This window comes from Ips typographus, linkage group LG2 (genome assembly GCF_016097725.1).
Source record: "Ips typographus isolate SLU linkage group LG2, UJ_Ityp_2.0, whole genome shotgun sequence".
Classification (NCBI taxonomy): domain Eukaryota; kingdom Metazoa; phylum Arthropoda; class Insecta; order Coleoptera; family Curculionidae; genus Ips; species Ips typographus.
The window spans coordinates 9,997,890-10,025,293 of record NC_138423.1 but is presented as its reverse complement, the minus strand read 5'-3'; the positions used below and the strand labels follow the sequence as shown (position 1 = coordinate 10,025,293).

General features: G+C 32.4%; 3 protein-coding genes across 14 annotated transcripts in view; 2 read left to right on the top strand and 1 right to left on the bottom strand.

Annotated features, from left to right (window-relative positions):
- The window catches only part of Hnf4 (Hepatocyte nuclear factor 4), a 37,048-nt gene extending 33,556 nt beyond the window's left edge, over positions 1–3,492 (top strand). For all 9 annotated transcript variants that reach the window (XM_081974085.1, XM_081974083.1, XM_081974081.1 and 6 more), the window contains one exon: positions 1,989–3,492. In XM_081974085.1, the coding sequence (XP_081830211.1) occupies positions 1,989–2,092 (104 nt within the window). In that variant the 3' untranslated portion in view covers positions 2,093–3,492. The remainder of the gene's footprint in view (positions 1–1,988) is intronic.
- Positions 3,324–12,284, bottom strand: Psf3 (DNA replication complex GINS protein Psf3). The gene is made up of 3 exons (XM_081974091.1): positions 12,071–12,284; positions 7,836–8,104; positions 3,324–3,895 (listed from the first exon to the last, which is right to left on the bottom strand). Exons 1-3 carry the CDS (start codon positions 12,174–12,176, stop codon positions 3,665–3,667), a joined length of 606 nt encoding a protein of 201 aa, XP_081830217.1. The 5' UTR covers positions 12,177–12,284; the 3' UTR covers positions 3,324–3,664.
- A 529-nt stretch (positions 12,285–12,813) lies between these two features.
- Positions 12,814–27,387, top strand: LOC145725624 (uncharacterized). Of its 4 annotated transcripts, none has more exons than XR_014177358.1 (7): positions 12,814–13,303; positions 13,361–13,518; positions 13,571–13,761; positions 13,820–14,047; positions 19,266–19,494; positions 19,548–20,482; positions 20,553–27,387. XR_014177358.1 is itself a non-coding variant. In XM_081974430.1 (7 exons), the coding sequence occupies exons 1-6, from the start codon at positions 13,014–13,016 to the stop codon at positions 19,865–19,867; spliced, it is 1,416 nt and encodes a 471-aa protein (XP_081830556.1). In that variant the 5' UTR covers positions 12,814–13,013; the 3' UTR covers positions 19,868–19,886; positions 19,952–27,387. The 4 variants fall into 4 exon arrangements, 3 of the variants coding, with proteins under 3 accessions (XP_081830556.1, XP_081830555.1, XP_081830554.1); XM_081974430.1 differs by having other exon boundaries at positions 19,548–19,886; positions 19,952–27,387; XM_081974429.1 differs by having other exon boundaries at positions 19,548–19,886; positions 19,939–27,387.
- Positions 27,388–27,404: the final 17 nt, after the last annotated feature.

Genomic DNA, 27,404 nt, shown 5'->3' with positions numbered 1-27,404 from the left:
TCGCCACGTTACTCCGCGCTGTTCTAGGATGAAATTTAAAAACAAAGGAATGGCTTAGTATAATTTGGTTATACAATGGTATAAGTTAATTCCTTAATTTATTACATATTGTGTCTATTAATACTTGTTCACCGGCATGCAGCACTTCTTTTAAAATGACCAGAAGCCTCTAAATACTCAGGAACCTCCCAAAAATTGTCAGAGAACTCTACAACTGCCCTAAACCTTAGAAAATTCGTTTATTAATGGACAGACGCGCCTGTAAAAACCATCGAAAACCTACTTACACTGACAAAGATCCTAAAAAGTTGGATCCTAAAATCACTTAACCTCTGTTTGATTTTTATTAACCAAAATGGTTTGGGAACTGCTAAAAGAGCAAGTTTTATGATTCATCGATGAGAAATTGTCTAGCTCATACGGGATGTGTCAAATTTTTTTCTCAGAAAGTAATAACTCGTCAAAACCCAAATGGAACACCCCTTATTTGATGGCTAAAGTGGATGTAAAATTAAATTATCTATCAAAAATTATTAAAAGTCTCCTATAGCTAGCTATTTGTGTTTTTTTGGAAACTAAGCATTTCTCAAACTCGCACTGATTTGGGTGATTTTTGCTACCTTTGAGAAGCTTTAATAGCAAATTAGAGAGGTTTTTAGGAGTATATTCCTTAAGAAAGCTTAATAATGTTGTTGAAGGATTCAAATTTTATGATTTATTTTTGTATCTTGCATAGCAAATTTACAAAGTACTAAACCACTGTTTTATTCTAAACTTTATTTAGATTAGACTGAGAGGGGTTTCTAATTAGAAAAGATACCAAGTGACCTTTGAACAATATCAAAAATCAAGTTCGAGTTTAATAAATGTCGATTTTTCATGAAACCGTTAAGAGGAGGGTTATTTGGTTTTGACAAGTTATTGCTATTTAAAAGTTGCAATTTTTGAGGAAAATTTTTGTGACATCCTGTATGAGGTAGACATTTTATCAGTTATGGATAATGAAGCTTGATCTGTTACCAACGCCCAAGCCAATTTTGGTCAATAAAACTCAAAGAAAGTTTGAGTGTTTAAACGTTCAAATTTGTTGTACATTTTTACAAAACAACGAATATCTGAAAAACTGTAAAGTTTAGACGTATCAAACCTCAATGTAATTACTATTTATTTTCAACGTAGATTCTGAATATCAGATCTGAGTATTCATATTTTTAAAATATACCTTCAATAGGTCTAGTTCCATCTTCCGTGTATATTCTATCAGAAACTCAAAACTCAGAAACACGCAAAGGGAGAATTAATAATCACAATAAAACAGACAACATCACAAGCAAAACATCTAAACGCGACCGAACTGAGACGTGCCTCGTGACGACACACGGCACTTCGTGGTTTTGGCGCTTTTGGTTTGCGTTTAAACTTCAATTCCTGATAAGAGATTCGTTATCCTTTATCAGAAATAAAAAAAAAATGATATATAGTATCAAATTAACAAAATAAAAAAAGTGGGCTACCCTATTTTTGGACTTTTTGTCTGGTGAGTTTTACTGAAAAATTTGGAACCTATCTCGGCCTAGTTTGTCATGAACTCCACAGACATATTATTATTTTGTTGTTCAGACGGATAAGCAGTCATTGCTATTATGTGTTTTATTTTAATTTTAAGAACTAGCAAAACAGCTGCGAAATTACGAAACTCGATAGCTTGATTCGACTATTCGATTATCGACTAAATTCATATACGAATTTTGAAAAACGTATTCGGTATAAACAATTCAACAGAATTAAGATCTGCCTCGTCTACCAACTTCCTGTCGAATTGTTTATACCGAATCGAATACGTTTTTCGAGTTCCGTGCATGAGTTTAATGGATAATCGAAAGAGGCTTAACATATTGAAGTAATGAAAGAAATTAAGTCATTTTTTAGTTTTATTTTATATTTTAATAATCTGTTACTTTTCTAAATTGGAGTCTACCTTGTTGCAGCAACATCCAGTGTACTCATAATGCGGGAAATCGGCACCATGGACGATTCGTACACTATGCCTTTTAAACCAGAACCAATTAAAGAAGAACAGCATGGTTTTTGAGCCTTATTATTGGCCACAAATTAGGGTTTAATCAATTTTGGTTAGGCGCAATTGTAAATATAGCGCCAAACGCAATCTTATCCAGATAATGTTATTAATTTTTTTATTAAGTTTAATTGTGTGTACCATTGACTATAAATTGAAGATAGACTGCAATGACACCTCCTCTATCTTTGGTTTAAACTCGATGGTGTAGACATATATTGAAAGTTAGTACAGTGCCTTAAGACATTTCAATTAAAAGTAAGTAAAACATATAATAGCTATTTATGTAACCAGTTACGAAAAGATCGATTTTGTGTAACGAATGAATGTTGGTAGGGCGAGCGCAGCGAGGTCCTACAATTTGAATGAGTTACACAATAAGCCATTTTCGAAACGTGTTGCATACATAATTTTTTCTAATTTTGACCAAAAAGCGGTAAAAACCATCTTTTAAAGTGATTTAACACAAATATTCACTTTCATAGCGCCTTATATAAACTGTGACAACGACATGTTATGATGGATGTCGCCCATATGTTTCTACGGAAATGCATAAAAACAGGGAGTGATGAAATGAACTTTTCATAACTAGTTACATAAAGTGATACTTTTCGTAACTAGTTACGAAAAGTAAAACGTTTTGTCACTCTAATCAGTTTTGAAAAGTGTCACTTTATATGCCAAAATTAGAAAAAGTTTCTTATAATTATTATAATTGTACAACCATATTGGTTTTTAAAGTTTTATACATTATTTGTATCATACAAGTTGAAGTTTTGTTATAAAATGAAAACGATCAAGCTAGAGTTTCTCTCTCTCTTTCTCTCAAGGTAATTTTTATATGATAGAGAGGGCTGTGATTTAAAGTACACCAGAGTAAGACCAAGTGGGCTTCCTAGTCGATTGCAAAATAATTGCTCAACATTGTTATAAATGCCAGATTATATTTTTCATAATATAGCTTTCTATATTATTGTATATATTTTTAACATAAGGTTAGGGTTTAGTGTTATTTTTATTAGTATAATGGGTGACAAAGGTTTCTATATCAATTACCCACCCAGTTTGTTATGCTGATATTATGTTATGTGGGGGTAATACGGGGTGACTGTTTATTATTTCTTTAAATGTTTACTTTGGTTTTACAAGGAGTTCATTTAATTTATCGCAAATTTAGAGGTTTAGTAATAAACTGCTAATACTGTATGTGAATTAGTGTTCTATTACCAGCTGGAAATGAGATGACTTTATATAGTGGTATTACTTTTATTTTAGTAGTAATTGAAAATTTATATGTGCATATGGAAACTTATTATTATCAATAGAACTGTAGACGTAAACTATTTAAAGGCTGGAGGTGGCAATACTTTGTTATTCTGTTATAAATAAATAAATATAATTTTTATAAATTGGAACATGACAATTATTTCTATCCTATCTTTTCCTAGGTTATAATAGGTCTGAAACTAAAACATGATAAAATCTGAAAAACAGAATACCCCATTTACGTTAATTGTAGAAATTTAAATTAAAACAAAACAACAATTTAAGACAAATAAATTAAAAATAAAATGTTTTAAGCTTACTCTAAGAAAACAAATCGTCATCTACTCTCTTCCTCTTTTTATGATTGGTAACCATATTAGCAGCTTGCATTGGTGCTACACTCTCCAACAACCAATGATTCAATTTCATAGCAGCTGCATGACCGTCCTTGTAAATGCGACGTTCTAACATATCCAATTTCTGATACACCAAAGGATTGTTTTCCAAGTTCTGGGCCAAGTCCATTATCAATCGGAATCTAGTGCTGAAGGTCTATATTCAAAAATATCTGGTTACTTTGATTTGCTGCTTTTTAGGGATAGGAATCTTTACTGTTTATACATGTCACACATACAAGATCAGCAATGTTCCCACATATTTTGAAAGTTATTTTGTGGTAGAAATATTTAGTTGGATGATTGTCAATTCCAGATTGTTCAAACTCAATTTACCTTTATTAATTCAATGTAACAAATGGTTCCTTGTTTTCTGGCTCTTCTTCAAGGTTGAAAATAAGTAATAAAACTCCTCTGCTATTTGTTTAAAAACAAGTAAAACACTATACCAGGTATCCAAGAGCACCTTAGGAGATTAACATGGGAAAACGTTTTGATTTTTTTGCGCCTGTACGGTTGATTTGATGGAAATATCGTATTAATGAAAGTTGTAGTACCTATCGCGGACTAGTTTTCTGTATTTTTGTCAGATCTCTAACTTGAGCCTTTTCATCGTAAAACACGAACAAAAATGCGAAAATTTAAACTTTTTACCTGCACTGTATAAGCGGTTGTCCAGCAACAATGACCTGTTTACCCGTTGTTAACCGCTTAAACAGTGCAGGTAAAAAGTTTACATTTTCGCATTTTTCATCGTGTTTTACGACGAAAGGGCTCAAGTTAAAGATCTGACAAAAATACAGAAAACTAGTCCGTGATAGGTACTACAACTTTCATTAATACGATTTTTCAATCAAATCAACCGTACAGGCGCAAAAAAATCAAAACCGTTTTCCCATGTTAATCTCCTATGTCCAGGGTGCCCTTGGACACCTGATATACTGATTTCCACAAGCTTTTTACCAAAAAAGTGGATAAGAAGAAAGAAAACAAAATTTAATCGTACGTCCACATGTGCCGCATTTGCTTAAATTGCAGCATTGTTGGTAGTTTTGTCAAATAACGATTTTGCTAAATTACGTCATCGTGACGTCACATTCGCTCTGCTCGCTCCATGGAGCGTGAAAACGAATGCGGAGTATAATTGATTCTATCAAATGACATTTCCGCCAGATTTTGATCCTCAGTACGTGGAAAACGCAAAAAAGTTTTTTCCCGTATATTCGGTCTTAAATAGGGTCAGGTGGCTGCAAGAATGCTATTTTAATTGTTAATCTTCAAGATTACATTCGAGATTTCAAAATAGTCACGTGGCCTTTGTAGCAGGGTTCAGAGAATATATATCCAGTAATACAGTGCGTTTTTTTTAACGCGCATCATTGTTGTTCTTTGTTGTTTTTGATACTGGCACGGCAGGTAGCAGGTAAAATTTGGCGTAGAAAGTAAAACAGGGTGATCATTAACTTTATATCAAGAAAGTTAAGAACAAAAGAAGTATTTTTATAAGTGAATGGTTCAAAGTGACCTCCGTTTGAAGCCAAACAGTATTCCAAACAATCATAAAATGCCCTTTTGACGTTCAAAAGATGTCGGGTCGTGATGCAGTCAAAATATGTCACTTTACCTACTAAGGAACAACAATGCATACAGGGAGTATGGAACGATAAAATCTTTTCGAAAAAAAGTGATTTTTTTCCAGTTTTTAATCACTTTTTAGACCAAATTGGTAGACTTACTTAAGCTTCAGGGTACTAAAGACACACCCGTCAAGTTATAGACTTGCAGTTCCAAAATAAAATGGTCTAACATGGGCTTAAAAATTTAACACGTAAAATCCTATGTTGCGCGTTAAAAAAAACGCACTGTATATATCATGATAAATATCATGATATATATCTTGATATTTACAGCTTGATATATATCCGATATATTCGATATTTTTATTAATTGAATAAAAACCGGTTTCAGTTATTCAAAGCATCAAAAAATTATTATATTAAGTATCAAGAATATTACGTAAGCTTTACTGATCGATGACAAAGTTTGGTTTTCTAATTTGTCTGAGATTAGTAAAGCTGTTACTGTGTGTCGAGAAATAGATAGTTTTCAGAGTCGCATAATAAAAAGTTTATTTTTTTGTATAGAAATAATATAAGTTATTATAAAAGGATTTGTGTTAAAACAAAATATGGCTTAAGTAAGCATAAAACAAAACAATTTTTTTAGTTTTTTATATTTTTTATAGCTAAGTATATAAAGATTGAAAATGATATATATCGGATATATATCTGATATATATCCGATATATATCATGTGATATGATATTTATATAAATATCATGATATTTTCAAACCCTGCTTTGTAGGTAAATTTGATAGTTAAACAATCACATGACTTTAAAAAAATATATATTGTAAAAATGGCCACGTGACCTTCAAAACCACAGTTTGACCTTAAATAGGGTCACGTGACTGCAAGGATGCTATTTTAATTGTTAATCTTCAAGATTACATTCGACATTTCAAAGTAGTCACGTGACCTTTGTAGGTAAATTTGATAGTTAAATAATCACATGACTTTAAAAAAAATATATTGTAAAAATGGCCACGTGACGAAAATACGTTGAAATGCCTTTCAAGTACCTCACAATGCTTCTATTATTGCTCAAAATGCCTCATAGTTATAATGCCTTAAAACTGCTTCAAACTACCTTGAAATGCATTCTTAAATTGAGTTATAAGTCCCCTGGTATTGAGATAATGATAAATCTTTTGTTAAAATACACCCTTGAAATTATTTTTTTTATGGTCACGTGACAGTTTTTAAGTTGGATTAAGTAGCATGCCGCAATTTGTACTTGACTTTTGACTATTATCAAAACGTCATAAGGATTCAATAAAAATGACTTCCTCAGGACGTGACTGTTTTTCCAAATTTTAGACCCAAAAGCTTAAAATTGTTTTTTTTTAAAGGTTCCGTCACAGTTTTTAGGTTAGATTAGGTGACAAAGTAAAGGATTTACCAAATTTTTGACACTTGATTTTACCTTGTTCCGAAAGCTTCAAACTGATTTTCTAAGGTCAGGCGACTGTTTTTCCAAATTCTGGCCAACAAAAAATACTTTTTGTAGGATTGCTTCAAATTACAGGTTATATTTTGACGTTTGCACGAATCTTCTAATTGTCGTAGTAACACGTGTCAAATAAAGACACTTATCATTTAAAAGAAACAGTTGAAAATTGGTAATTTAATTTGGACAGTAGTAAAATTGTAAGAACTACGTCACGTGACTTGATAATTCAATTTTTGAGCTTGCAACATTGTAAAGGCCAGTTGACATTGTCAAAAACAGTCACGTGAACTTCAAAACGCAGTTTAAACTTTGAAAAATGGTAAATTAAATTTAAACAGTGTTGTTAAAACTTAAATTGCAAAATACACGTTACGTGACGTTGAAAATGCAATTCTGCATGTTCTTGCAACACTGTAAAGGCCAGTTGACATCTGTCAAAATTAGTCACCTAACCTTGAAAATGTGGTTTAAAATTTAAAAATTTGGTTAATTAAATTTAAACTATTTTAGACAGTTGTAAAAGCTGAAATTGTAAAATACAGGTTATGTGAGGTTAATAATGTAAAAGCCAGTTGACACCTGTCACAAATAGTCACGTCACCTTAAAACTGCAGTTTACATGTTGAAAAATTGGTAAATTATCATAATAATTTGTAATAAATATTGTTTAAAAACTATGAAATAAGATAAGAGACACACGTGAGAAAGAAGAAACACACACTGCCACGTGTGAGACAGAAGAGACACACACTGCCACGTTTCCTAACAAATGCAAATCGAAATCAGCCAAAAACATCACCCCAACATCAAAGGAATTATGCCGGCAGTCCTTTCTTGTTCTTACACACATGCGGACTTACCCTTATACCATACAGTACAATAAGCCCTTACAAATTGAAACTAGGATTAAATCTCCCTTTCTATTCTAGCAGGTAGCATATTCTCGATTTGGCATTTAATCTAAACATTTTTACATTCTGTGACGTGCATAAAAAGTTAGAAAACTACTTCTACAGGTACTTACATGTAGCAGAATGTCATGTACTTCTGCGCGCCGATCCAAATGCTTTACATAGGAACCCAATTCATAAAAGTATAGACTAAACTTGTGCAAATCAACGGCAGTAGCATCAGCTTTGAGGATTTCCCTATAAGCTTCCCTGTAAACTTTGGGTAAGTCCGTTGTTACTACTGGTTGACGGCCTGCGGCACATTCTAAAGCCAGCCATAAAGGGAGTTCTAGTTCAGCTCCTGTTTTTAAGTCTTTCTCCTCAACTGAAGGATTTAGTACTCCTATAATAATTATTGTTAAATGTAAATAATAATAATACAGGATGTGTCATACAATATATTAACAAAGATTGAATGGCACAGCATTGACATTAAATTTCAGTTTGCACTTAATTAGAAATTTACTATTTTTTAAATTGTCCTAATTGAAAATTTGATTGCTCTATGTCTATTTCAATTCAACTCTACATAGATTTCTGCCAAAAAAGAATTTTGAGAAATAGTTTCAAGGAGTAACTCATAAGACTGATAAGCCTGTGATCTTCCCATTTCCTTGGGTTATTCTTTTTTTGGCAGGGGAATGAAGGTTGATGTCAGCCATTGATTGGGGTACTAGCCAGTTTTATAAATCTTGTTGATGAGTTTCTGAAGAATTGCCTTGCCTCTATCATCAAGTAGTTTTTTGAACTTTGCCCTATCTCATCAGGACCAGGTGTTTTGTTGTTTTTCAATGTGCGGATGGCCCATTCTATTTCTGATTTTCTCATTTGTTATTATAGAGAAGTTTTATATTGAGATCCCCCATTATTAAAGTAAAATCATAACAGACCTAAATGAAATAACACATTTTCAACTTGTTCTAAACTCTTATAACTGCCTGCTAATATTGAAAATTCCACTAATCAATATCTCAAAAACCACAATATACAGGGTGTCCCACGTCGAAAGACATCGATTAATATTGGAAAAAGTATAAATAGGAGAGTTTTTAAAATTTGGCCGGATACTGATGTGGGCATGCCCCCGTTTTTTCTAACTAAAATATGCACTTCCGTTTATACCGGAATCACCTTTCTTATTTTAAATAGGACACCCTATATCTTCTTCTTCAAGTCCCCCTGACGTTGGCAATTACTTGGGCAAGTCTTTCTCGATTCTGCGCCAATCGAAACAGTTCCTCTGCGCTGCGTATACCGGTCCATTCACGGATGTCCCTCAGCCAGGAAGCCTGTTTTCTTCCTACTCCTCTACGTCCTTCCACTTTTCCCATCATGATCAGTTGTAGGATTCTGTATCGCTCTCCTCTGAAGATATGTCCAAGATATGAGATTTTCCTGCACTTAACTGTATTTAGCAGCAAACGTGTCGCATCGGCCCTGTTTAGCACCATTTCGTTGGTCTGCATATCTGTCCAGGGTATTCTCAGCATTCGCCGGTGTAGCCACATCTCAAACGCTTCTAACCGATTAACTGTAGCGGCCTTAATGGTCCAGACCTCTGCCCCGTATAGTAACACTGACCATATGTAGGATTTTACCATTCTCTGCCGCAATTTTAGGTTCAGATTATCATTGCAGAATAGTGGTTTCATTTTTTGGAATGTTGTTCGGGCTGTCTCTATTCTGCATCTTATTTCTCTATCTGGATTCAGTTGTTCGGTGATATAACACCCAAGGTACTTAAACTGGGTTACTCTGTCTATATTCTTCGTATTGATCTGCAGTGAAGCATCAAGATGTGGTTGTCGACTAAAGACCATAAATTTTGTCTTATTGATATTTATGTTGAGCCCCATTTCTTGCCCTTCTGCGTTTACACAGTTTAGTAGATGTTGCAGGTCTTCTAGTTTGTCACTCAAGATGACACCCTATATATTATTACATATTTGGATTCCTCATAAGATTCTGATCAACTTTTGTGTACAATGCCCTATGCCTATCTCTAGCCGTTTTCGAAATATTTGATGTTTTTCCAAAAAAGTGACAGTTGTAACGTTCAACATATTTTTATACTCTGTCAAAACTGTATTTCATTTTGCAATGAAACTTTAGGTTATTGTAAATAATGGATCGTTTTATTAAACTGAGGGTGCGTAATGACTCATTTGTATACAGGGTCGTCAAAAAAAAATCATAAACCTGCCACTAAAAAAAATGAAATGAATTTTCACGTTTTTTAAATAGAAACCCACATTTTTTATGACGGAATCATTTTGAGCATTAAAAATTACTATACGTTTCAATTTACTTGCCTATACCTAAATCCAACCCATTTCGTTTTATTTGAAAATAAAATAAAAAATTTTTTATTCATAAAACTCCAGATTTCTTTAAAATTTCTCTCTCTAATTACGTGTGGATTTATGTCACACCAGTAGTGTGAATTATGTCTATTGAACATTCCATTTTTAGTGAATTTGGCCTTGTCGCTCTAAATAATATTATCCAAAAACAATTCTCCTCCATAGTGACTACCCAGCAAAAACTCACTAAAAACCACTCTCTTCAGAAAGTCAACCTTTTTTAAGTGTTGCACTAATTTAAATAAAAAAGGGTGAAATTTATGTTTCTTCAGGATCCTTTGAATTGAGCTTTTAGATATGCCTGATTCTACGGAAACTTGTCTTATTGACGAAGTTGGATTTGCAACAAAATACCCCAAAATTGCAATTTCTACATTTGTATTATTAAGGATTGGTTTTGTTTTAATAGCTTTTCTCTTCACAGATCCCGTATTCTTAAAATTTTCAATTATTTGCTTGACAGCTTTTGGTGATGGCTTTCGTTTTTCTGGATAACGAGCGGCAAATACCTCACATGTTCTACTCACAACTTTATCACATTCTCCGTAAATAATAAACAGATTTAAGTAATCTTGGTTTGAATAACGTAATCGCGACGGCATATTTGCAGTCGTCAAAACTAGTGTTATTAACATGCCCTGCAGGTCTCCAATATCACCGTGTGTCAAAAGCATGACCAACTAGAACACCAGATAATCCTAACCGTGCAGCATAATAAAAAAATGTTTATTCTCAAATAAAACGAAATGGGTTGGATTTAGGTATAGGCAAGTAAATTGAAACGTATAGTAATTTTTAATGCTCAAAATAATTCCGTCATAAAAAATGTGGGTTTCTATTTAAAAAACTTGAAATTTTTCATTTTTTTTAGTGGCAAGTCTATGATTTTTTTTTGACGACCCTGTATACAAATGAGTCATTACGCACCCTCAGTTTAATAAACGATCCTTTATTTACAATAACCGAAAGTTTCATTGCAAAATGAAATACGGTTTTGACAGAGAACAAAAATATGTTGAGCATTGTAACTGTCACTTTTTTGGAAAAACATCAAATATTTCAAAAACGGCTAGAAATAGGCATAGGGCATTGTACACAAAAGTTGGTCAGAATTTTGTGAGGAATCCAAATATGTAATAATATATAGGGTGTTCTATTTAAAATAAGAAAGTTGTAATACTTTCTCCAATATCAATCGATGTTAACAAAAATTATCTAAACTAGATTTAGATCAGTTACAGATAGTATCAGTTACTTTGTGGGCATTCATTTTAACCCTTCATGGACCATCACAGTGAGTGTGACGTCACAATGACCTAATTTGGCAAAAACCCTAGTTTAACCAACTGTCAATTTAAGCCGTTTGTGAATGTACCTAAAGGCTGGGTTTTCCCTCAAAAACAAACTTTGATAAAAATAAGAGTTTATTTATAACACCAAGTTGTAAATTTAATTACAATTCGGTGTTACTTTTATATGAGATATTGAGTTACTGTTTTTTTTTACTTTTTGTCACAAAATCATCAGTCTGTTTTAAGTTAAAGGACATATTAAAATAGGAAATTGTTAAGATATAAAATACAAAACTTTTAAAAACTAGTTGAGAATGATATGATGTCTATGAGGCTAAACAGGCTAAATTCAGATAGACTCAGTAAAACTAACTTTGTTACTGTTAATATTATCTAGTATTGCCAGGAACTAGCTCACAATTGTCGGAAACTATCTAGCAAGGTCATAAGTTAAATGGCATTGCTAGAAACTTTTAAAAAACAAATTATATTGCCCCTTTAGTTAGTAAACATGTTAAAACTTTAAAATTTTAGTGCCTCTGGGATCATGGATATCTGACCTTACATAGAATTACAAGACAGAGCCAAGACCAATATGTAATACAGGATTATTCATTCAAATATCATTAAAAAAGTAATGTATGACAGACTCACCCATTCGAGGTACATTCTGGAGGAATTTACAAGGCACTCTTTCTTGAGTGGCCAAGATATCTTCTAAGGAATAGTAGTTTGGGGAGTACCCAAAATTGAGCGACATACTCTACTACTTAAACACCCACCGAGAGTTATTAAATAACACGTTACTGAAAAATAAGTGATTGAAAAATAAGCCAAATATGTAGGGACAGAGAACAGAATCAAAACAAAAACAAACTTTTCCGCCTAAATTTCAAAATGTAGACGTGTTGCTCTTTCATTGTCACTTGCCAGAAAACAGTTAGCTTGTCATGTGAATCTACTGCGTTAAGTTGTTCCTTGGTCACATGATGCCACATAGAGTTTTTCAAAATAGTGACATTTACTTGACTAACACTACTAACAGCCCAAGGACGGTAAACAGTAAAGGAGTGCTTAATCCCATAAGCGCAATATTGCCGGTATCGGCTCGAGCCGGTGACGGTTTTTACGTCACCATGGGTCTCTCGCGTTAGCGCGATTGTTTTGCGCGATGCGCGATTGCAGTCGATCATTCACGAATATGATCTCGTACATAGCATCTCGGGCGAATATTTAGCGTATTGTGCACCCGAAGGCCCACTGTGACGTCAGAATTCATTCGCCGCCGGGAAACAAAATCGGCCGATCGAGCAATCCTTGACTGTTTAATATCCTTGCTAACAGCCAGACAAAGAACAAATGACATGTTGACTGTTGACATTGACAATTAAACAAAAAACCTCTTGCCTCGACTGCCTGTGGAGGTTTAGGTTAGTTTCTTTCGTAAAACTCCAACAGTAAAAACAACTTATTTTTAGTTAAAAGGTGTAAATTAAATATATGGTTTCTACAAATATAGACACTTGATTAGGTGAAAGCGGTCGCCTGCTCCATAATCGACTGATTTCAGCTGTTAACTCTTTGTTTTACACATAAAATGTCGAGCGGTGTTGGTAGAGGACGAGGATGGTTAAATTTAAAAATGCAGGGTACAAAGAGCCCCGGTGGGGAAACGCAGAATAGTCCCCCTATTATAAATGATTCGCATTCACCGAATTTGCACTCGCCGGATAATAGAAAGTTTGAGGATGCCTCAGACGATTTTTCTTCATTGATAAATAAAATTAAGCAGCTGAATCTTCAGGATGATGGTATTAAATTTAATCAGAAAATCAAATATATTGTGGAGGGATGGACTCAAGACTGCTTAAATGGTGCAGATGTAGAGTAAGTCTAATATTTTCTATTATTTTGGTAGTTGTTAAAGCAGTCACATTGTTCCAGGACAAGTTTTAATCTAATACATAAAGAATGTTTGACTGATACAGACTTAGCAATTAAGCTTGTCCACCTTATTGCCTCTAGAACATTTTTATCACAGGAAATACATCAGCAAAACATTCGAATGATGTTTTTAAGAAAGTTGCAAAGTACTTTTGAAGGTATTAATTTGGTAGGTACATTTCAACAATTTTAAAAACTTTAAACTTCCAGGAAGTACTCAATTACAATCATCCAATCCTCATATGTTTCGAAATAGTGTTCAACTTATGGGTGAATTTTTTAACAAAGCAAGACTTGCCACTGGTCAACAGTTCTTGTTTATGGCATCCCCTTTATTGTCCTACTTGGATATGCTACTTGATTCACCTGAACCAGCTGATCTCAAATTGTTTGCTATACAGGTAAGTACATATTTTTGTCATCACCATAAGGAGTTTTAATGTTTGGTCCCTGTTGTAGCTGTATATGAATGGCAGTGCTTTAAGGCAAGAATGCCCTGAAAAAGTTGCTGAACTCCTGTCAAAATTAAGACTTAAAATATGTTCAGATCATAGGTGCTCAAAAGATAGTAAATTATGGTTGTTGCTTGCACTGGAAGTGGCTGGTAACAGATTTACTTTATTCCCAACGGAGACTCATAATTTTTATTATGAACACCTAGGAGATAGTGCAATGGCAGGTTTTCAAGTAGGAACATTTTGAATTTTGAGATGGTTTTTAGGGAGGGGGTGATTACTTGTTTAAATTCCCTTTGCTTTCTTCCAAACCTGGATGTCTGTCCTTATTTATGGTCATTATTTTTTGTGAGGCATGAATGTTTTTTTTAACACCTTTAACTTAACACCTTTCCTTTATTTAGGGACTTTTCATTTAAATATTCTAGTAGATTTTTAGCAATTATGTTGATTTTTTTGTGGAAATTGTTTTTTTTATATTTCTGACTTGCTACAAAAAATATTGACTTTCATACAGTAGAACACTGGATACTACTCATATTTATATTGTTTGTTGATTACTTGGTTAGCTACTACTTTATACTATGTGAAAAAAAAGTAATATTTTGATTTTTTATTTTCTTTCCTATCATTTGCAAAGATTATAGAGGGTTTCATTAGAATAGCTTGCAGGTGGCAGTTACTAAAAGAATGTAATAAATAATATTGATTTTTTTCTTTTAAACTAGTTTAGTGGTTCAGAGTTCTTGATGACAATTTTCCACTATATCTTTGTAATAAAAATTATATCTCTGTTCAGTGATTTCTGACTGTTGTCTCAGATCCCTAATCTAATTTCATTAGAGGAAGATAATATAATAACATCATACTACCCGCTATTATTTTGAGGTTTCTATCAGTTTTGTAAACAAACAGCGCGAGTCCTCTTAAATAAAGTAATTTTGTGTCCAAAATACCTTTTAGGTGTAGTGAAGAAATACAAATCCTGAAGGAAAAGGTGGCTGGAAAAAGCACTAAACATTGTTTTTAGTGAAAGAATTTTTAATAACCTGCTTTTTGTTGACTATTGATGCCACATTTTAAAGAGGGTTGCAGATGCTTTAGGCAGTTGGAAATCTATTCCCCAAAATTATCCTGAATGGTGTAAATAAAGATTGAAGTTTTAAAAAACTTGTGAAACCACTATGCTATCCAGTTGTTTTTTTTTAACAAAACGTGAATATACAGGGTAATTCAAATTCGATCCTCACCATTGGGATCTCAGGAACCATAAGAGATAGGAGAAAGTTTAAATTGGGGCAAAGTTGCGCAATTTAAAGGTCAACTAAATGCCCTTTTAAAAAATCCCGATTTTCCGAGTGCTTCCGAAGATATCCGAAAAAAAACTGAAAATTTGATTTTTGTTTTTTATTTATTTCTAACCTTATTTGAAAAGATATCCCAAAACTAAAAGAATCTTTTCATGGGCACTTTTCCCAGTTATTCGATGATGAATTCAAATTTGCCACACGACGTTTCGTTTTTTGGCAGTCATCATCAACTTTCTTTTTTCTTATGGGCGCCACATTGGATTTTTAGCCCACCAAATAGTACGTTTTATTCTGATTTTAGTGGTGTATAACTTATGATTTGCTTCATAAATCACAAAATGATTCAATAAAAACTAATTTTACTTTAGTTGCTTTTGAGTTAATGAGACGTTTTATAAAATGTCATTATTTGACAGTACTTGTCAAACACGATAATTCGGACGATTATTAGAGCAAGTCAAGCATAGTTAAAAATGTATCTAGAAAAGAAACCCCCGCAGAAAATATTGTTATTATACAAGCATTGTTAAACTATTTAGGTTAATCAGAAAAAGATATTTGTTAGCATTATCTCTAACTTAAACCGCTCATTTATGTTTCCAAGAGAAAGATCATCATTTTAGGAATTTTATTTTTTGCCAGATTTCATTTTTTTATAATGTTAAGTGCAAATTTAAATAATTTAATATTGGATTTTGAAAAACACCAAATCGAGCCATGTTTTGGTTAAGTTTTAACTAAATAAAGTTATGTGGGGCTGTTGGCTTACTGATTGCAGTTGGCTTGCTCTCAACTTAGTATCAAATTTGTGATGAAGCTTAAAACCAATAATATCGTTTTTCCTCAAGTACTGTCAAGTAATCTTTATAAAACGTCTCATTAACTCAAAGCCAACTAAGGTAAAATTAGTTTTTATTGAATTATTTTGTCACTTATGAAGCAAATCATAAGTTATTATACATCAATAAAATCAGAATAAAACGTACTATTTGGTGGGCTAAAAAACCAATATGGCGCCCATAAGAAAAAAGAAAGTTGATAATGACTTCCCAAAAACGAAACGTTGTGTGGCAAATTTGAATCCATCATCGAATAGCTGGGGAAAAGTGGCAGTGAAAAGATGTTTTTAGTTTTGAGATATCTCTTCAAATAAGGTTAGAAATAAATAAAAACAAAAAATCAAATTCGGATTCGAAAGTTTTTTTCGGATATCTTTGGAAGCACTCGGAAAGTCGACATTTTTAAAAGGGCATTTGGTTGAGCTTTAAATTGCGCAACTTTGCCCCAATTTAAACTTCCTGGTATCTTTTATGGTTTCTGAGATCCCAATGGTGAGGGTCGAATCGACCATATTGCAAACATCAATGCTCACGCCAAAGATGATAAAACCCGTTTTTTGGACCAATCAAAATTCCGAATTTAAGCTGTTGCTGTAACACACATCAGCTTAATATATCATTTATTGTAGCCGCTGCCTTAAGATCTATAACCTAAAACTATAACACACATTTAATCATTATCATACGTTTTTTGCTAGTAATTGTGAGGTAAGTCAGAAGTTGCTGAACAGATTTTATTGATCTTCTGGGTATACTTTTCAATTTGGTGTTCAATTTTCAAAATTAGCATGAAAGTGACACCACAGCCAAAGAAAACTTCATCCATTGTTTATTATTTTTAATTTTACAAATGATTATTTGGGTCTGGTGGGATATGTGCCATCGAATTTTTGTTTTTTTTTTTTTGATAAGTTTGATATCAGAATGTTTATTGTATGTATATCAGAAAAGGGTGGATTGAGTATACCTTCATCTTACTATCAAATGCTCCTAAGTCTAATTTTTTTTGGAATTCAGAAGTTATGACATTTTTATAACTCCTAAAAACAAAAATACATAATTTTCAGTTATGCCGGGTATATACCGCCAAATTAACAATTAAACTTAATTTGCGTTAAAGTCAAATTAATTTTCTTAAAGTTAAAGCTACACGTTTGTATATGAAATGCTATACTTCTAAACTAAAATTAATTTTAACAAAAGTTGACTTTTCAACTTTGGGTGAAATTCGGGCGATAAAACGTGAAACTTTATGCCCGGTTTATACCTCCAAATTAAAAAAATAAATTACATGTAAAATTAAATGAAAATGAATGTGATGGTTTATACTTTTCAGGATATGCAAAATTAAATATATAATAAGACATTTTAACCTAAATTAATATAAAAGGGGGGAAAGATTCATGATTTCATTCATGAAAAAGTTATAAAATAATCAGGTTCTGGTGCGATTTAAGTGCCACCGTATTTTTAGTTCTTTTTTGATAAAATCGATGTTAGATTGTTTGTTTAACTTACTTTTACGAAAATAAGGGTGGATGAATTACTTTCGCGCAGGAAAAACTCATATTTTCAAGTTATTTCCTTTCTTATGGCATTCTCCATACTAAACATAAATGACTGGTTTTTGATCGGTACCAGCGCCACCAGCGTGATTGTTGAACATTTTGTTTGGTGTCTAACCCTAGCAACGTTGTCAAACAGAACTGCTTTTCTGTTCAAAATTAGTAAAGTCATTCTAAAAATTGATTTTTAATTTCTTAAAATGGTTTAGTTTTCCATATTTTTTCTCTTTTTGAGATCTTAATAATTATTGCTACATATATGAATCGGCCACTATGGTTAGCACTAACCTTAGCCATACATCTTTTTCAATACATTTACCAAAAATAAATATTGCCTCTTGTACTATTCCGACACTAAGGTTAGCATTGTCAACAGTAATTATAGATAGTAAAGTGTCACTTTGCATGTAAAAACTAAAAATTCTTATTTAATTTACTAATTTTTAAGCTTTTTAACGATTAAACCCTTCATGTAAAACGTCTTATATCGTTTACTTGAACCTTCGGTTTGGCAACGTTGCACATTTCCAGTAGTAAGGGGGAGGCATTTTTCCTAGATTTAGTGTCAACCACTTTCAAATCGTTTTTTTTTATGATTCTTTTCACAAAAAACAGTGATAAAATATTCTCAAAAATTAAAACACTTTTAAATAGTAATAACTTGTTAAAATCAAATGGAACACCACCTATTTTATTGTTACAGTATATGTAAAATTTAATTACCTATCAAAAATTATTAAGCTTTCATACCGCTAACTGTTACCGTTTTGTTAGATAGAGTTGTTGTTAGAGCTGATTTTTGATAGAATAAATTAGCGGCTTAATACTTTGTAAATTTGCTATACAAGGTACAAAAATAATTAATAAAAATGTTCAAAAGGGCGACGATCTGACTATAAACACAAATATACCTACTTTGTTTTTGAATCCTTCAGCGACATTATTAAGCTTCTAAGGGATGCACTCCTAAAAATTTCTCTAATTTGCTATAAAAGTTGTCATTTAAAACAGTTTGGATCTGTGGAAATTTCTCAAAGTTAGCAAAAAGCATTCAAAATCGTTGATAGTTCGAAAAATGTTGACTTTCCAAGAAATCGCGTGGGTGTTCGATTTGATTTTGACAAGTTATTACTGTTTATAGGTTGCAATTATTGGGTAAACAATTTGAGACACATTGTATGAGGCTGACAATTTCTCACCCATGAATCATTAAACTTGATCTTTTAGGTGTTTTCAAGCCAGTTTTGAAAGTTGAGTGATTAAACCTTAAAATTTGTTCTAAATTTTTACAAAATAACGAATATTTGAGAAACTGTTAAGATTAGACCTATTAAACATTAATGAGGTTATCTTTTATTTTCAACGTAGATTCTGAAAATGAAATAAAATACTAGTTATTCCATTTGAAAAAATTGATACTTTTTCTGCATTTGGGACAACCGGAAGTACCGGTACATCTTGAACATATTTTTAAGAGATCTCCAATCCATCCCAGATCAAAACTTTTTTGAAAGTAAATACTTTAGTTACAATCTTCCGTGTCGAATAACGTGAATAACCCTGTATAGAAGAATTTTCTATGGCCTGTGGGAAATAACATTTATTGGAAAAACATTGCTTAAAAAATACATTACAATTACATAAAAAAAAACATTCGCAGTTTGGCAACAGTAATCACTTCCTCTTAACTTTTTACTGTGAAATGCAACATTTCTAACAATTATCATCATCTATAGGGTTCCTACAGCACTCTAACAGTTCAAACTGTCCACAACAACAAAACCCTAGACAGTTATAAAAGTAACGTGAACGTTTTGCAAGTTTCCACCGATTCTTCGTCATCTGATGCCCCATCACAAAACAACATATCCGATGCAGTATCTGTCAGTAATTCCAGCGGATTTCAGTCTGATACAAGCCAAAACAGTACAAACAATCGGAAGGACAACTCTTGTCCACCAAAAAGTATTTAACTGCTTACGCGTAAAAGTCAGAAACTTCAAGATTGCAATTTTTAGGTAATGTAAAGTCGGGCCGCCCAATTTTAGGCATAGGTGCCCGATTGCAACGTAATCGGGTACCGCCACCAGAAACTAACGACACTTGGGACTTGGAAAGACTGCAAAACGACCCCACTGTAAACAACTGGACTAGGAATAAAAGCAGCACGAATTCGGGCGAGTGGGGAAAGAAAAACAAAAGTAAAGAGGGCAGTGAAGGAAGCTGGCGGGAAAAAGAAAATCAGACAAGCCAGAAGAAAGACTGGGAGACAAGAAAGTCTCCTCCTAAGAAAAAAGGCTGGGAACACGATGATCGATTTGACACTGATTATAGTTAAGAAGTGTGTTGCTGCAAGGGTAAGCCTGGATATATTTGAGTGTATGGAATAGTATGGTATTTTTATTCTAGCTATTTAAAGTAGGTTACATTTTTTATGAACAGCGTAATTTGTGAGTATGGAAGGCCATTTTGCTTAATTAGATAACCACGTCAACTATTTTATATATCATAAAAAAATTTGTTTATACACGTTATTGTATTTTAAGATTTGTAGCAAGGTATTTAAAATCTTATATTACTCAATTTAGATACCAAAACTACAATGGTTAGCAGTAATTCGATTAAAATAATGGGCACCAATGTTGAATGATAAAAATTATGGTGCTATTGAAAGCAAAATAAAACATTCATGTGACTGATAATTCGAGTGACGTCAGACGGTTCAATTGTTTATTTTTGTTGGTCGGAAAGTTGATATGGAGAATCTTACTTAAATTACACTTTTCCGCTCGAGCATAGGAAAATTTGGTGATCGATTGATTCAGCTAGCTTAAACTGAACTAACCTTGTTTTCAATATTTTATTACCCCATACGTTTACTGAGCGTCATAAATGGTAGATCATTAGTTAGGTTCGTAGTGAATACAAAATTTTAAAAAAATTATGGAAAATGGTAATTTATCGAGAATTTTTTTTTACAAATGATTTCGGAATTTTTATCATTTTCTTCGTTAAATTCTCAGTAATTTACCGAGAATATTCTTTTACATTTCTTTTTTATTAATTAGTTGTGAATAAATACTTTCGTTTTACCACATTGAAAACAGCATAAATTATTTTGTGGAAAACATCTTTTTTAAAGGAACGAAATATTAACAAACTATTAAGGGCCGGTAGTTTCACTTCCGGGTATATTTATTCTTAGAATAATTTCGATCGAATTTAATTTTGGAATAAAATTATTCTGAGCTGAAAGTACTGTCTAATAATAAATACATCTAATTTAGCAGCATAGTTAAATAGTTGATATAAATAATATTGCTTAGCCTTCACAAATCGAAAAATTGTCAGTTTTTCAGACTTTAACGCCTCTTTTACATGTGGAAAAGCTTCAAAATTACATTGAAATCAACGTTGCCAAAGCCAAAATTCAAAGTCATTTTGATAACCTCGAAAAGCTCAAGAAGCTTTTAATTCGTGTGGTTGGAAAAATGTGTACCACTTTGACGAACTGAACTAGCTATGACAGGCTTGTAATAACCTGCCAGCTGTTAAAACTCATTAAACAGCACCGTGGCAACTGTAAAATGTCAAATAGTCGCTTCCCTTTATGAATCATGTCGCAAATTGTTGCTCGTAACTCTGTCAGTTAAATTTGGCAGTTGTGTCGCTAAATGACAGTTTAAGACGTTAAATTTGACAGATATGACACTTTACAGCGTGGCTTATAGTCAGGTGACACTTGTTATAACTCTTAAAACTTATTCAGCAGTGAAATAAAACTGTCAAATGCAAAACAGTTGTACCTTGTATTTACACCTCAATAAAGCCCCAAATCTAACACTTGTGAGGCTAAATGACACTCTGAATGTTTATTACGTCACATGTCAACTGTCAAAACACAAGTTGTATTTATAAAGCTGCATTTACGTTCACTTCAAAGTCACCTTTGTTATGAAATTGGCAAGCTTGACATATGGACGTCTATAGTGACATTTACATTAAAAATAATTCCAATTTGAGTTCAAAGTGCGTTAAGCTGCTTGGCAGATGCAAGCAAAATTACCAATTTATAGGTTAGAACGATTTTTTGTTTACTACAATTTGAATTTCCCAAGGATTTTTGTCTTTTAAACATGAAATTTGTATTAGATTAACTAGATATTACGTATACCACGACAATCACACTTTAAATGCTGAAGTATTTAGATGTATCTAACCTAAAATGTTACAGATTTACCATGTCATTGTAAATGGTAAATAGAGAACTGTCAAATTTGATGTGGACTTGGAAGTGATTATAAATGTAGCTTAACTCCATGCAGTTAAATTTAATAGTTTTGACATTAACAGACACTTTGATATGTTTTTTGCATCACCTGACACTATCAAAAATCATGCAGCTGTGACGCGAAATTTTCAATCTATACTTGGATAAATCACACTTTTCATTGTATTTATAGTTCTATGGAACGAAATTTGACAGTTGTGACGTAAGTATTAAAGTGTTCCTTAACGTTAGAACTGACAAATTTGGCTCCATGAAACTGTAAAAAAAGTTGTGTCTCCATAAAACACAACTTACAGTGCAACAACTTTCAAACTTTCGGGAATCGGAATGTATTTGGAATTTTATACTTGCAGGTCACTGGTGAGTGAATTTTGACAGAACAGCTGTCGCGTGACGCAAGCAAAATATTAAGTCGCGTGACGCAAGCAAAGTATTAAGTGTTTTTTAACGTCACAATGAAGCTTTAAACACAACTTCCAGTGTAATTCCTCATATTAGCAACTATGTCTAATTTTGCAGTTTTAGGTTATTGGTGAACGGGTTTCAACAGTTACGACAGCTGTCACGTGATGTAAGAAAACGTAAGAGTTACCGGATGTTGAATGTCTAATTGATCTCTCTTTTCATTTCTTAGCAAAAATTTGTCTTAACTTTGGTTTGGTATATCCCAGATAAATTAATAATATAATTTGAATACAAATTGTTGCAAAGATGTAGTTTTGAGGATGCTGTATTTTTATGGTATCATCATCGGTTAGCAAAATCACGTAGTTTTTTACTTCTGATCAACTTTCTCCTCTTTGCTTCTAATCCTAAAATTATTCAGAGTTTGAGTGCTCTATTAAGTGCATTCAATAGCTTATTATTAACTGGTCTCCCTTTTGTTCTACTTTGTTGTCCCTTAACACCCCCTTATGCAGCTTAAGAGGTTAAAGGAATCGACTTTTTCTACCAAGTCTTGACATTTTCAAGTTTCTAAAAGTGTCAGTATACTTAGGAAAACTGGTTAATATTGCAACCATTGAGCTCTGACGTCACTCTGCAGTACAGAAAATTAGAAATTTTACTGAGAACTTTTAAACTAAATTTATTTCTAATTGTTTTCGGTTTTTAATTAAGAAATTGTACATATAAGTATTTTAAATGGCTGGTGGTTACTGAAGGGAAATAATCTTATAACACTTTTAGTCTCGATATATGAAGATTACTGTTATTAGGATTGCACTTTTGAGTGGATAAATTTTGATATAATTGCAGCAAGTTGCCTTGTCATAAAATTACTTTTTTTTTTAAAAAAGTGTTATTATATTCTATTTGAATTCATTTTAAGTGAGACCCTATTGACCCCTGTTGGTGACTAGTAGAAGGTTTGGGATGAAAGAAACCGTGCCGACGTTTCGAGGTGTATTTGACGTCTTTTTCAAGGCAATTTTTAGTTTTGATTTTTGTCTTGGAAACTGAAAACAGCCTTGAAAAAAACGTGAAATAAACGTCGAAACACCGGCACTTTTTTCCGATGCAGTTGCTGCAACTTCGGTTATGAGATAATTGAGTTATTAGGTTCAAAGACCCAAAACCAACCCAACCCAACTTCAAAATTGTCTTGAAAACGGTGAAAATTGACTTAAAAATCTTAATAAATGGTTTGTTAAAAAAAATTTCATAGTTTCTGGGCAAAATAAAAAACTTTAGTCTTGAAAATTGACTTGACTTGACAGAGGATTAAAAGTCTTTGTAGTCAGTTGTCATAGTTTTGAGATAAATTGAAAGACTTAGTATTGAGAATTAACTTGTATTTTTACTACTACTACATTTCTAGAATTTTTACTACAAATTCAAACATTTAAACCTTGAAAATTAATTTGGACACGAAAAAATGACTCTAAACCAAGCATCAGAAGCTTAAAATTTACATTTGAAGTAAGTTTTCATAATTTACAGACAAATTTCAATATTTTAGTCTTGAAAACAGTGATGAGTTAGTCTTCACGGGGTATAAAAGAAACTTCTGTTTCTAAAGTGCCGATGTTTCGACCTTTATTAGGTCTTCTTCAGGGCCATTTAGCAATGAAGTCTCGGGTCAAAAATAGAGACACCTTCATGAGACACACAACATTGTTATTCAATGAGAACAACATTGAATTAGGCTTGGTCAATGGGCAATCATCACATATTTCCAAGCAGGACGTTATTTTTTTTGTTCTGGGTGGTGTTTCGTCATTTAATGCGCACAGACATGTCCTCAAAAATAATTACTTAAATAAATGTTAATTTGAATAGTAAAAAGCAGTGTCAACTACCACTAAAAAGTATAAATAAATAAATTAATTTAGCAAATTCTTATAGTCACGATTGTAGAAACGGTTTACAGGAAAAACATATAATAATACCGTTAGCGGCTATAGTTATAGCGAAAGCAAGGCAAATCTCGCATATTAATGTATTTTTTTCGTTATTGTTATATCATAATCGTTACGAAGCGATTTATGGGAATTTCGGAGATTCCGAGCGACGCAGCAAACAATCAAAGTCCACTTTGTTGGACTTAATACTTATGTGCCACAGCTAGTTATTATTTAAACAATTAATGCTGATTCATTGTAACTTTGTAATGTTTAATTTGCTCTTTTCGTGGTATTTGTGCGCTGGATGCAATTTTTCATTGACTATCTTTGAGATGTGCAAAATAAAGACAGACTTTGATAAGTTTTATTTTTTCTTTGTTTATTGGGTCTTCTGTCTCACACAAAAAAGGTTTGTTGGGAAAATGGAATTTCGCACTATTTTCAACTAAGTTGAAAATAACATTAACCTAGTCGTCCCAACACAAGACCACTGACTTAGGCTCGGTCTTGTTACCTAAAAACGCTGACGTTTCGGTGGAAAATCTACCACCGTCTTCAGAGAATCTAAAAAAGAAAGAACACAACGGCAGAACACAGATAACAACAACTTAATAAATATTAAACCTGATAATGTTCAATTTGGAACTCTGAGAAGGGTTTTGTCAATAAAAATTGACATAAATTTTGATTTTTTAAAAAAAAAATTTTTTCATCAACTTTTTGACATAGTAGACTTAAAAAACTATTTTTACATTCTTCATAAGCTTAAAAATGCCATTTGAAGCTTTGTTATTATTAAATTGACTTTTACACCCCTCAGTGTTAGAAATTCGAGCATTTCTTAAAAATTTGGACTGTTTTTGGTGGTGCTTTAAGGCTGTTTCAGCCTGAAAAATCGAGTTTCAAAACTATCTTCACAAATTTTTTGACTTATATGGCCTGAAAGCCAGTTTGTACACTGTCCATAGTCTGGATAATGTCATTTTAAGTTTTTTCACTATTAAATTGGCTTCTACACTCATCGGCGCAAAAAATTGGAGCATTTCTAAGAAATTCGTACTGTTTTTAGTGCTTTAAGACTAAAAAAATCGAGGTTAAGACTATTTATAATAGTGAAAATGAACTGAAATACAAAAGTTATCCGGGCTTTTAAGCCGTGGTCCAATGACCGGATAACTTTTGTATTTCCGTTTTAGCCGGCGCCTTCATAGTAGTGAAAATGAAGTTTCGGAATCTTCATTAATGAAAGTAATACATTTTGGCACTAAATGCTATGATATAAGTCTTGAAAACTGATTTTTTAAAATTAATTAGTCTGAAAATTTAATTAGGACGGCAACTAGTATTTAATTGAGTTTTAGGCGTGTTTTAGTTCAGGAAATTGAGTTGTACACCAATTAAAGTCCTGAAAATAGACTTTTGGACACTTTTATTTTTACGCAACAAACTTTGTCTTGATTTCCGGATTGTTTTTTGGTGCTTGAAATCCAGTTTCAGACATTTGACAATGGATTGCAGTCTGAAAAAACGAATTTAATGACTATTTCTAGTAGTAAATAACAAGTTTTTAGACTATTCAGTACAAATTTGGACTGCCACAAGTATTAAAGGTTCAGTTTTACACTACCTATAGTCTAAAAAATTGAACGTCAGTAAAACTAGTCCAAAAATCCTGTTTTTTCACTATTTTTAGTCAAAACTTGTAAACCTCCCAGGTGACCAGATTTGAATTATTTTCAACCATTTTAAAGTAAAAGATACAAGAACCCAGGTAGACAGAGGTAATTGCCCCAGACTGGTAATAAACTCATTAAATAGAACTATAGGGTGGATTTATTATCATGCATGTTGGAATTTGCTGGTTCACTTTTTTGCTGCATAAAAATTTAATTGAAACTGCTGTAATTCATTCTTTGTGCTAACCGTGCCTAGAATTGAATTACAATGAAATGAAAGTTTAGTTTGAACTGTCAAATTCAAATTTGTACATGGAGAGACTGTATCTTCCTTAGAAAGCGTTTTTCACAAAAATGACATAATGCATGTCAACTTATTTTTTGATGGGCTATCAAATGGTGAATTATTAACACTTAGCTTCTTTCCATTTTTAGTAAATCTTATTTTACTGAAATGGCTTGATGCTAAGTCGAGATTGTTTTCTGAGGTGTAGTTCGGGTTTTTAATACGTCAATGATGATTTTTTTATTCAAATTAACATTCAAATAGGTCAAGTCAAAATTTATACTGTTTTAGTGCATTTTTGTTCGCCAGCCATTTGAAAGTAAGTAGGCTCCATTTGTTCTGAATATTCCAATATAACTGTAGCTTACTACAATTATATCAATGTGCATCCAATCATAATTTTATTTTGTATTATCTAAATATTTATACTATTGTCTATATAGTTTCCCTAGTCTCAATTTGGATGGTTTGTTAATTTCTATTATTTATTTAGATTGAACTTTTGTCTTGAATTTTTAGTACAATTTAATTAATCAAAGACTTTTATATTAATGTAATATTTATATGTGTATATTGTGGGAGTTGAACAGTTGTATGGCGAATCAAAATAAAATTTGATGACGCTAGCATGACATTTACCAGAAAGGTAAATGGGGTTGAAGTAGTAGTCCATGTTACTCGCAGTGGAGGTGAAATCCTAAAAGTGGTGAAAAAACACGCAACCAAATATAAGTATATTGTGGAGAAGGTTGCGTGTTTTTTCACCACTTTTAAGAAAGGTAAATAAATGTTTGAAATGCGTTTTCTTGGTCACATTCAAAACATTTACTTTTTTATTACGTTGTAACGTCATCCCATAGTACTTTGGTATTTCCTTAGTTATACTTTTTATAACATTTATAGTAAGTATGTATGGAATTTGTTGGGTAGTTTCCGTACAAATCCATTATTTTAAAGATTTAGAAATGTAACCATAGTTTTATTTTCGAGTTTTAAATGGTAATTAACCAACGAATCTCTTCGGTTATTTTTTAGGCTATTCCTAGGATAGTAATTATTGCGTAATTATAAATAAAGCATAAAATAGAAAATTGTAATTTTACAAATTTATAGGTTGTAGTATCAGTAAGGATTTTTATACTAAACAATTGTGATAAAAACGTAAAATTGAATTCATTTATTGTTATTTGATTATAAACCACAGTTAGCAACGTTTGGTTGTACGAATACTTAAAAAACATGCTCCTTACAAAATTGAAATATGACTTTTTCTACTC

Excerpts from the sequence above, each read along its gene's own strand:
- LOC145725624 (XM_081974430.1), top strand. The coding sequence starts at position 13,014 with ATGTCGAGCGGTGTTGGTAGAGGACGAGGATGGTTAAATTTAAAAATG. Across the intron at positions 14,048-19,265 it reads GTGCAATGGCAGGTTTTCAA|GGTTCCTACAGCACTCTAAC; the intron begins GTAGGAACATTT and ends CATCATCTATAG. Across the intron at positions 19,495-19,547 it reads CAACTCTTGTCCACCAAAAA|GTAATGTAAAGTCGGGCCGC; the intron begins GTATTTAACTGC and ends TGCAATTTTTAG.
- Psf3 (XM_081974091.1), bottom strand. The coding sequence starts at position 12,176 with ATGTCGCTCAATTTTGGGTACTCCCCAAACTACTATTCCTTAGAAGAT. Across the intron at positions 8,105-12,070 it reads CCAGAATGTACCTCGAATGG|GAGTACTAAATCCTTCAGTT; the intron begins GTGAGTCTGTCA and ends TAATTATTATAG. Across the intron at positions 3,896-7,835 it reads TACATGACATTCTGCTACAT|ACCTTCAGCACTAGATTCCG; the intron begins GTAAGTACCTGT and ends TTTTGAATATAG.